General features: G+C 40.6%; 1 protein-coding gene across 6 annotated transcripts in view; it reads left to right on the plus strand.

Moving 5' to 3' along the window:
* LOC143276621 (putative transporter HI_0519) overlaps positions 1-12,040 on the plus strand; it is a 33,317-nt gene that overhangs the window by 11,080 nt on the left and 10,197 nt on the right. For all 6 annotated transcript variants that reach the window (XM_076581260.1, XM_076581268.1, XM_076581237.1 and 3 more), the window contains 5 exons: positions 6,537-6,838; positions 8,548-8,733; positions 9,345-9,498; positions 10,855-11,046; positions 11,684-11,845. In XM_076581260.1, coding sequence (XP_076437375.1) covers positions 6,537-6,838; positions 8,548-8,733; positions 9,345-9,498; positions 10,855-11,046; positions 11,684-11,845 — 996 coding nt within the window. The remainder of the gene's footprint in view (positions 1-6,536; positions 6,839-8,547; positions 8,734-9,344; positions 9,499-10,854; positions 11,047-11,683; positions 11,846-12,040) is intronic.

The following is a 12,040-nucleotide window of genomic DNA, read 5'->3' on the forward strand; positions in this document are numbered from 1 at the left end:
TGGTGTGCCTGTGTATGTTGAAGAGAAGACTATGACATGTTGAGGCTATATTAGATTTATTTTCGGTGAAAATAAGTAGGTTTCTAAATTTACTATAATAAGCTAGCTTTCCTGTCACCAAATTTAGTTTCAGAATATAATTCTAACATTCAACAAAGTTAGGTATAGATATTTGTGACAGTGTGGACTATTGCAGTATTACCTTTTACTTTGTTTATTATTATTAATATCATTTATCTATTCATCCATTCATTTTGCTTGTTTGTTTTTAATACATGACGCAGTGATGTCAAACGTCACAACCTTCAAGGAAAACCCAGATCTTTTAAACCAGACCAAAGTTTCTCAACTGAAGAAACTACTTTCTGAAAATAATCTCCCCAAACATGGGAGGAAAAAAACATCTGATAAACAGGTTGAAATCATTTTTCATTGAAGAAATTCTCAAAGAGAGAGATGAACATGTATCTGTGTCCAACTCATCATCGTCATCATCTCCATCGTCCCCACCTTGTTCGTCCAAATCAGAGGATATGTCTTGTGACAGGGAGACCACGTCGTCATCCTGGCCTACAGTGTCAAATGAAACTTCTGTTTCGTTTCAATTTCCAGTCCTTTTGGAGGACACAAAAAAGGGATCGGCCACATTGAGTGGTATTGGAATCCTCAGTAAAAAAAATTATGGAACAACACTATTGGTCCCATCCTTGGACAAAAACAGCTATCATCGGGTAAGTGGCTGATCGGTTGTACTTCTGCTGATCAGCAAAAATCACTTCTGAAATGTGAAAGTTTGGCTGGCATAACTATCAAATGTTCAGTTCCGGAGGTTTTTACTGAAGGGGTGATAAAACCAATCCCCCTGGAAACCAATCTCTTAGAACTTCAAAGAGAATTTACAAATGTTAAATCTATGAAAAGACTAAAAAATAAGGATGGAAGCGAATCACGCGCCGTTAAGATTACCTTTTGGACACGCAGTCTTCCGAAGCAAATCTCATTAGGGTATCAGTCATTCGCGGTGAAATCCTACGTCCCACAGGTATTTCGATGCACCCGCTGCAACCGTTTGGGACACACCAAAAATGCGTGCCGAGCCAAACAAGTATGCGGAAGATGTGGTCTCCCTGGCCATGATGCTCACACCTGTGAGCATTCCAAAAAATGTGTGAATTGTTAAGGGAATCATGCAGCTTCTTTTCCTGGCTGCCCCGAGCATAAAATCAGAGTATTTGCCGGTAAAATAAAATCATCCAGTCATATGCCATATGTTGAAGCCATCGCTCTAGCCCGGGCACAGTCAGTGAACCAAGACGTAGACAACCGGTCTCTAGCGGGTGAGGAAACAGTTAAACCTACCACTACCAATCCAAAGTCATATGCATTAGCACTAAGAAATGGCATCACTAAATCTCCAGTCAGGGATATCCCGCCAACTGTAATTGCCAAGAACGTGCATGGAAAATTACTGCATGGGTCCAAACACCCGTTGGAGACAGACAAGACAGACAAGGTCAGGGTTACATTGGAAGATAGAACTGACAACACACAAGAAAATAACAAATCTGGCAAACATCTAGGTGTTCAGAACAGTCAACACCATTACGGAAACATATCAGCTCACAGCAGTCTGCATCTGATCAAACATCAAGCTGTTCAGAACAATCAACACCATCCTGCAAAACCCCTGTCAATACACATCAACCAGCATTTGTGAAGACCAACCCCAATCAGAGAAAAGAATCAATCTCACCAGTGTCTGCAATTTCCGATCCTTCTGATTTTTTACTTGGAAGTATAATCACGTTTTTGGAAAACCTTTCTTATCAGTTTGTCAGCATTATGAAAAACATAACGGGCGTCATGACGTCCTCAATCTCTGAACTGAAATCAATATTGTCAAATTGCCGTGTGAATTCCAAATGAATGTATGTAAGGTAAATGTGTCTTTATTTTTTCTTCTCCTGAAGTACATTATACAGATACTCTTTATTCTGTGTATCTATTCACTTATGCAGACAGCAGGATGTAATGATGATGGGTGTGGCGCAGGCCTATTTCGCTTTTTGCAATGGAACTGTAGAAGTAAATGTAATTTTGACTATCTGATCCATTTTCTGCAAGATCACAACTTTCATATAATTGCCCTCCAGTCCCTCAATTGTTACAAAAGCAATCTCCCTAAGTTAGAGGGTTACTTCTACCCTCCAGTTATTGATGAAACAGAGCGCAAGGGAAAAGTTAAAGTTGCAACCTATATTTCAGATTCAATCATATATAAAGCTAGAAAACCACCATGTCATAGTATAGACAAACGTTTGTATTCTTCAACTATAGAGCTTTCTGTTTTAGATAAAACATTAATTGTAGTTAACTGTTACTACCCTGATGGAGTTTCAAGAGGTGAAGCTGACTGGCTAATGGATTTAGATTTATCCCATAGCTGAATAATTCTAGGGGATTTTAATGCGCACCATGCCTTGTGGTCGGACAAAAATTGCGAATTCACAACCAACAATGAATACCTAGCGAATACCATAGTTAATTCTAACTTAACTATATTAAATGATGGTTCAATAACAAGAATCGCTGATCGGGCAGATCAAAAAAATTCTTCAATAGACATCTCTTTGGTGTCGACTGATATAAATCCATACTGTGAATGGCAAGTTCTCAAAACAGCACTGGGGAGTGACCACCTTCCAGTTGAAATGGTATTATCTGTAAAACACGAGATCATAATTAAAGATAATATGGGGTTGAAGTATAATGAAAAGAAAGCAAACTGGGACCTGTTTGGTAATATGCTGGCTTATTACTCTGCTGATCTAAATTTCAACACTGATGTTACATCACAAGAAGATTTAGAAATTTGTTATCGGTCTCTAAGGAATGTTATTCTGAAGGCTGCTGATGGTTCAGTTCCAAAAGTAAAGTATATAACCAATCCAAAACGGTCTGGTAATCCTTGGTGGAACAGCTCATGTGAAACAGCAGTCAATAAGAAAACAGAGGCTTTCAAAAACTGGCATAGGTATCGAAAAATCGAATCCAAAGAAAGAGTATCAGAACTGCACAACAAGTATAAACAGGCTAATAGTTTTAGTAATAAAACAGTGGCTGCTGCCAAAAAGATGTACTACACAAATCTGATTAACGACTGTACTAGCAACCCAACTGCCTCTTCAAAACTGTGGAGAGAAATAAAGCAAATAAAGGGTGTTTATAATCTTCCTGATCCTCCTTTGTATGAAAATGATATTGTGTATAAAACTAGGGAAGAGAAAGCTGAGTTATTTGCGGATACATTTGCAAAAATGAGTCAGACAGAATACTTGCCATCCTATGAGCAAAAGAGAAGGAAACAGTTTGAAGATATGAACTGCCCCTGTGAAATGGATAAGATTGATAGCAGTGCATCTTACATTAATGCAGACCTAACGCTGGGGGATCTATACCGTGCTCTCAATGCTGTTAAGTCAGGGAAAGTTGCGACAGGCTCAGATCCAATATCGTACAACATGATCAGACATTTTCCAAATATCTTTTTAAAAAGAGTGTTAGATTTTTTTTCAGATTTGCTGGAATTCTGGTATCCTTCCAACTGATTGGAAGAAAGCAACCATAGTACCTATTCACAAACAAGGAAAACCTAAATCTAGCCCTTCCAGTTACCGACCTGTTTCGTTAACTCCCCATCTTGGGAAGGTTTTTGAGAGAATTTTGAAAACTAGATTAGAACACTTTCTGGAGAAGAAAGGAATTTTACCTACTTTCCAGGCTGGTTTTAGAAGAGGTAGGGGTGTTACTGATCATGTCGTCCATCTAACTTCTCATGTTGAGAAGGCGCTCGCAAAGCGTCACTCCACGGTCGCAACTTTCTTTGACATTCATAGAGCCTATGACTCTGTGTGGCACTATAAATTGATTCATAAAGCAAATACAGTAGGGTTGGGAGGTCGATTTCTTAAATTTCTTAAGTCATTCTTATCCCAGAGGACATTCCAGGTGAGATTAGGGGGTATATTATCCAGATCAAGGTCCGTCAATATGGGTGTTCCCCAGGGAAGTGTGAGTTCTCCCACTCTGTTTTCACTAATGCTTTATGATATGAAAAATATCAACACAAATGGTGCCACATTAGTAGCTTATGCAGATGACATACCTCTCTGGAAGAATGTAAACTGTAATATTACAAAAAATACATCAAAACGAAATAAAATTATTAAGCATTTTCAAGATGCCATCGACAACATTGTGGAATATATGAAAGAAAGTGGTTTTCTCCTGTCTGCTGAAAAGACTGTTTTCGTCATATTTACTAAAAAGTTGATTGAATTTGAAGGCAGGGATGCTATTAAAATAAAGGTAAATGACACTATCATATATCCGAATAAACAGGTGAAATTTCTCGGTGTTATCTTCCATTATAAACTTTTTTGGACTAAGCATACAAACTACCTTATTGAGAAAGCGAGGAAGAAAATAGCTCTATTACGTGTGCTTTCTGGAATCCCTGTTATAAATTGTGGCAATAATCTGATCAATGCTGCAATGGGACTAGTCCGCTCAATTATATCATATGGTCAGGAAATCTATTTCACTGCTTCAAACTCTGATCTTCATAAACTGACAAGTATTGATTCCTTAGCTTTTAAGATTGCACTTGGGTTACCGCGATGGGCTTCAATCGACAAAACATACAAAGAAGTTGGTGTTTTGCCATTACCTGAACACAGGAAATTATGTGCCTGTAACTACATGGTAAGGGCTAGAGCGGTTGTCTCTGAAATTGATGAAGAAACATACATCTGTAGAGAAATTCGTAACAAAGCTGTATACACGTCCTTGTTCGATTTTACTAAGTCAGTCTTTGAGAGTTGCAGTCTGTCTCTTTCCCAGATTGCGAAAATTCCGCATTGTTTTCATCCGCCTTGGCTGACTGAGCAAGCAAATATTATTTTTACATATGGACAATTAAAAAAGAGTGACAGTCCACTCATTATTGCCTCTCGGGCCAAAGAACTAATTAATACACGTTTCAAATATTACCTCCGTGTTTTCACAGATGGATCAATTAGTAGTAACTCTGAAGTTGGAGCCGCTTTTGTAATCCCCGAGCTTAACATTAAAAAGAGATTCCACTTAACTAAAGGTTGTTCAATTTTTACTGCTGAATTGTTTGCAATTCTGATGGCTTTCACCTTTTTTAGTGATATGCCTCTTGTGCCTGCAAAAATCCTTATACTATCTGATTCAAAATCAGCATTGATGGCTTTAAATAATCAATCTTCATCTGAACGAGCAGATATTATGTACGAAATTTTGTATTTAATCCACTAGTTAATTATGCGAGGCTCCGACATTTCACTCTTGTGGGTTCCTGGACATTCTAATCTTCGTGGCAACGAAATGGCCGATTTTTGTGCCAAGGAAGCGGCATCGAACAATTCAGTTTCAATCAATCACAATATTCCTATTTCTGTTTCTGAAGCCTGTACTATTCTTTCAACATATATCTGGAATTTCAGACAGAAACAATTCTTAGAAAACTCAAAAAAGAAGCTCTGGTGGGATCTCTCTTTTCCAGCAAGAAAAGGCACTAACCCCCCCAGGATCAATTTCCACAAGAAACTTGACACACAGGCTTAGAACTAAGGCATGGTTATGCAGATTTTTGAAACCGTCACCACTATGTATTTGTGGTAAGACCCTTGACATCCCACATTTTTTGCTCGAATGTCCAGATACACATTTACATTTCAAACCCCTTCATGATATGATTACATCCTTTAATCTTCCATTAGCCATGTCCAGCGTTTTTCACCCTAGCAAAGAAAATGGTTGGTCTCTGACAAAAACCGCAGTTGACCTAATTAAAAGCCATCCAATTGGTCAGTTTTCTAATTTGTTTCATCCCCCTTCTGCTGCAGAGGTTCCCCTCTGTTTTATTTAATCCAAAGTAGTTTTTCGTTTTGGGTGACAGCGCCAGATTTACTTGTAGAGCAAAGTTCCTATTATTCTAATTAGTGGAACTGTTCGACCCTAACATGTAATATGTCGTCTTGATTACATTACGAAACCTTAATTTGATGAGAAAGAGTGAGAGACAGTGTGAGTGTGTGTGTGTGTGAGTGAGTGGGCAGGGGAATAAGGTAGGGGAATTATAATCGGCGTTTGTGTGCATGCATGGATGTATGGAGAGAGAGGGTGGGGGAGAAACGTATGTGAGTATGTGTGTGCGTTAGAATATTTTTAGGAGATAATGGTATTAATGACATTTGGTGCCTTGATTTTTTTTTTTTTAAATCATACCTTCCTCAAATCAGAATTTCCTTGTGTTGCTCAGTTAATATTTTATTCAAATGGTTACGAAAATGTCAGTACAACAAACAGTTAATCTGACAATAAATGGTTTCAGTCTGTCAGTCAGTCAGTCAGTGTGTGTGTGTGTGAGTGTACGCGCGCGTCAGTGTGGGGTTCGTGCGTATACGTTCTGTTTATTGCAACCCAAAAGCATGGGTCCTCTCCCTCAGCACCCACAGCCCACAGACACCAGAAGCATCCCCATGCCCCCCAGTGAAAACTGCACCCCGGCGCCAGATCACGCATCCGCAGCGGAGAAGGGGAACGTGCAGGGAGAGGAGGGTGGAGAGGAAGGGGAAGAGGAGGAGGAGGAGGATTCTGGGACAAGCAACAAATGTTCCGAGGTAGTAGGAATCGTGCAGGATGCTATTTACGGCTTCTTCACCACAAATGAGGATCTGCTTTGGAAGCTACTGTATCTGCTGCTTCTGTTGCTGTATTTGGCCTATTTCATCGGTGCTATGGTGTACAAGTGAGTACGTGTCTTCTCCATACCTGGGTCTGTTTCATTAGTTTATCTGGTTTGGACAGAACCATTGCGTATATATATATATATATATATATATATATATATATATATATATATATATATATATATATATATATATATACACTGACATGTTAGTTAAACGGAAGGAGTTCATTCCCGAGCATATTGCAGCAGAGCGTGATGAGTCTCCTGATACGTCTGTCTTTCTTTTGATTATTGGAATCGTGCTATTTTGGATGTATTGCAAACAGAAAAGCATCATTAGTCTTTGAATTTGTGAGCATTTCTACCTACATTTTGATCCAACTTTTGAAATCACTTTTCAAGTTCGGAATGAGATCGAACAAACTCAACACTCCAATTAGTGAATTGGGATGTTGTGTTTGTTTGATTTCAGTCCGTATTTCATTTAAACATTTTAGTGATAAATTGATTGTATGTTACTGTCTTTAGTAAGTGCCTTTAACTTTTCGCATTATGGGTTTCGCAACCAAAGTGCTGCATAAATATTCAGTTACATTACATTATATTATATTTCATTATATTGCATTATATCATTGTGTGTGGCGCTCTACATTTGTTGACTAATTTATGTGGGGTTTTTTTTTAATTGAATGATCAAACTTTCAGTTGTTCTGTGCATGAAATGCTTGTTATTGGTTTTTTGTTTGTTTCTTTGTTGTTTGATATATCGCTTCTTTATCGGTGAACGTGTCAACCAATTATCATGCAGAGAGAAACAAATATTCCTGTATTATGTCAAAGTATGACAGCAAAAGACATCACGTTGCATCACATCACATGTCATCACATTGACAGCTCCTTCATAGAATTACATCCAAAATGACACGAAGGCAATGGACAAGACAAGACAAAACCAAAATCCTTATTAACGAGGGTAAGGCATCAATCTAAGCGGCTTTCCTAACGACAGGACAAAGCAGGGAAACGGAAAAGAAAAAAAAGGGGGAAAAGAAAGAAAATTAAAAATAAAATAAAAAAAAGGAAGATCTAGTCATCAGCCCCACCAACATGTAATTTGCAACTTCTGTTAAAACGTGTGTGTGTGTGTGTGTGTGTGTGTGAGAGAGAGAGAGAGAGAGAGAGAGAGAGAGAATTTGTGTGTGCGTGTGCGTGCATGTGTGTGTGTGTGTTTGTGTGTGTGTGTGTGTGTGCAGTGCGTGCATGTGTGAGTATGAACAAGTTTTCATATTGACATGCACTTGTATGTATCCTAATTTCTACTGTATCTGTGTTTGTGTGTGTGTGTGTAACACAAGTAATAAACGAAGTTTACACTAATCCTTCAAAAAATATAAAAGTAAACGTGAAAACGAAAATTTGAGTATTAAGGGGGATGGAGAAGGGGGTATGGAGAGCCAGGGGCGGGGGGGGGGGGGGGTGGCGGGGGGGGGGGGACACAGACAGAAAGATGAGAAAGACACATAGACAGACAGACACGGAAAAACAGAGTCAAAGAAAGGCAGAGAAAATAGATACAGACACATAAAACACATACAGACACATAAAACACATACAGAAACATCAATATCAACTGAAAATATGGAGAAACGTCAGGATATCGATTTCCTCAAATCAAATTTTAAAAGAAGAAGGAGGAAAAATTATGAAAATCACGCCATGATATTATTGCCCACAACTATGCATGCGTTCGTTCCTTGGTACCCCAGGTTTGGAGACGAAGGGTCCATACGTCTGTTGGTGGTGACCTGTGTCGTGGCACTTTATCTGGTGTTTCGCCTCTTCGAGTTCCTGTACCGCCGGGGTAATCTCCCTTGCTTGAACTGCAGCAACAGCAGCGGCAGCAGCAGCGTTGGATGCTGGAGCAAGTTTCTGAAGGTGGCGCGCAAACTGAGGTGAATTTGTGGTGTGTGTGTGTGTGTGTGTGTGAGAGAGAGAGAGAGAGAGAGAGAGAGAGAGAGAGTGTATGTGTGTGTGTGTGTGTGTGTGTGTGTGTGTGTGTGCGTGTGTGTGTGTGTGTGTGTGTGTGTGTGTGTGTGTGTGTGTGTGTGATATCCGCACACTAGCCTCTGTGTGTATGTGCGTGTTTACGTTCGATGTACAAAATTACGGGAGGAAGTGGAGAGATAGCGGGAGTTGGGGAGTGGGGAAAGAGAGAGGGAGAGAGAAAGTGAACGAGAGGTCCATCTCAAGTTCATGTTGTTGCTTTTAGTTGTTGATGTTCTTTTTAGTATTATTTTTATCATCATCATCATTATCATTATTATTATTTTTAGTATTGTTGTTGTTAGTATTATTATATTACTTTGCTGTTGGCCCAACTGTTAACTTATGTCAATCTGCGAAACAAGCTCATACATACTGGCCATCTGATGATCATTGTCATCATCATCATTATTATTATTATCAGCAGCATCAGCAGCAGCAGCAGCGTCATCATCATCATCATCATCATCAGCATCAGCATCAGCATCAGAATCATCATCATCATCACTGTTATTCCCAGACTGTACATCGTCCTGACGGTGGGGGTCATCCTGTTCGCCATCATCTACGTGGTGGTGGAGATCGGTCGTCACAAGCCGAGGAACATGATCTCCCTGGGAGGCATGGCCGCCTTCATCCTTCTCTTCTACATCTTCTCCAGCAACCCGGCCAAGGTAAACTTTTACACGCACTGATATGCCTGTGTTGCTGAGCAATGGGCTTAGTTGCCAGTTCCATAGAAAACGTACTGCGATATATGGACAGCCTCCTGAGTATCTTATCCAACAACAGGTGTCCGGTAAGGGGATTAAAACTGAAAGTCAGTCATGTGAAGACCCACAAAAAACAAAAACCAATGGCATCAACAAAATGACTAACGCGAGTCGCGAAGTAAGTGACTGGTCACCAGTGAAGCTAGGCATGAACTGACGGCCCAGCAGCTGCCTGTCTTGTGAGTGTTTCGTAATAAGCAATATGTATCCCGGATGTCTTGTGAGTGTTTCGTAATAAGCAGTATATATCCCGGATGTCTTGTGAGTGTTTCGTAATAAGCAGTATGTATCCCGGATGTCTTGTGAGTGTTTCTTAATAAGCAGTATGTATCCCAGATGTCTTGTGAGTGTTTCGTAATAAGCAATATGTATCCCGGATGTCTTGTGAGTGTTTCGTAATAAGCAATATGTATCCCGGATGTCTTGTGAGTGTTTCGTAATAAGCAATATGTATCCCGGATGTCTTGTGAGTGTTTCGTAATAAGCAATATGTATCCCGGATGTCTTGTGAGGGTTTCGTAATAAGCAAAAGGTGTCCTGGATGTTTGTGAGTATTTCGTAATGAGCAATCTGTACCTCGAATGTCGTTTCGTGATTACGAAACACTAACAAGACATTCGAGGAACGGATTCCTTATTGTGTATCCCGGGTGTCTTGTAAGTGTTTCGTAATAAGCAATGTGTATTCTTAGATGTTCTGTGAGTGTTTTTTGATAAGCAGTTTGTATCCCGGGTGTCTTGTGTGTTTCGTAATAGGTAACATGTTTCCCTGACGTCTTGTGAGTGTTAAGTAATGAACAATCTGCATTCCGGTTATCTTGTGAGTATTTCGTAATAAGCAATGTGTATCCCGATATCTTGTGAGTATTTCGTAATAAGCAATGTGTATCCCGATATCTTCTGAGTTTTTCGTAGTAAGCAATTTGAATCCCAGATCTCATGTGAGTGTTTCGTATTAAGCAATATGTGTCCATGATGTCCTCTGAGTGTTTCTTAAGCAGTTTGTATCCCAGATCTGTTGTGAGTGTTTCGTTATAAGCATTGTGTATCCCCGATGTCCTGTGAATGTTTCGTAATAAGCAGTCTGCATTCAGGATCTCTTACCAGTGTTCCATAATAAGCAATGTGTATCCTTGATGTCCTTTGAGTGTTTCACGATAAGCAATGTATATCCTGGATATGTTGTGGGTGTTTCGTAATAAGCAGTGTTTGCTTGGCCATAACATTGTGCTGTGAATGCGAACGTGTCTGCGTTCAGGTGAAGTGGCGCCCGGTGATCTGGGGCATCTTGCTACAGTTCATCTTCGCCCTGATCATCCTGAGAACAACCTGGGGCTTCCAGGCCTTTGATTACCTCGGGAAACGAGTCACCGAGTTCCTGGCCTACACAGATGCAGGGTCCAAATTTGTGTTCGGAGATCTGTACGAGAATCATTTCTTCGCTTTTAAGGTGTGTGAGGGAGAAGGGGGTAGGTTGGTGGGCGGAATTGAGGCGAGCTGTGTGTGTGTGTGTGTGTGTGTGTGTGTGTGTGTGTGTGTGTCTGTGTGTTTGAGCGTGTGTGAGTGTGTGTGTGTGTGTGTGTGTGCGCGCGAACGCACGCACTGACACACATGCACACAAGCATATATACAAGCACACACACACATACACACACATGCACTGTCTGATTAACGAACTGACGTCGTTGACGGACTGATTAATTCATTCATCCGTGAAGTGAACAATCATTGATTGATTCAGTCATCCGTGAAGTGAACAATCATACACACTGTTTTGCTGTCGCTCTGTTGTTCGTTCGCTTTACAGGTGCTGCCGGTATTGGTGTTCTTCTTGGATGGATGGATGGATGCATGGATGGATGCATGGATGGATTAATTCATTCACGTATCTGACAATCACGCCGCACTGTTTCATTTTATTAGAATAGAACAGAATATGTCTTTATTACCAAGTGTACCGGGGTCACAAGGAATATTGTGTTCTTCTTGGATGGATATCCATCCATCCATGGATCCATGCACCATGTCGCACTATTTCATTTCCTCTCTGAGGGTCCTAAGTTTGTCCTGCTGTTATTTTTTTGCAGGTGCTGCCAGTGGTGGTGTTCTTCTCCACCTTCGTGACCATGATGTACTATGTGGGCTTCATGCAGTTCGTCATCCGCAACGTGGGACGCTTCCTGGCCTTCTGCCTCGGCACCTCGCCAGCGGAGTCCCTCAACGCTGCCGGCAACATCTTCCTCGGACAGGTCAGGAGTGTGTTTGGGTGGGTGGGAGGGGGTTGAGGGGGTGGGGGGGGGTCGGAGGATTGGGGGGGGGTGTAGTTGGGGTGGGAGGGGGGCAATGGGGTTTGGGCTGGAATGGGGGTGAGATGATTTGGGTGTGTGTGTGTCAAGTCAAGTCAAAATGATCTGTGTGTGTGTGTGAAGGGAAAGATGAGAATG

The sequence above is a fragment of the Babylonia areolata genome, chromosome 2, assembly GCF_041734735.1.
Source record: "Babylonia areolata isolate BAREFJ2019XMU chromosome 2, ASM4173473v1, whole genome shotgun sequence".
Taxonomy (NCBI): Eukaryota; Metazoa; Mollusca; class Gastropoda; order Neogastropoda; family Buccinidae; genus Babylonia; species Babylonia areolata.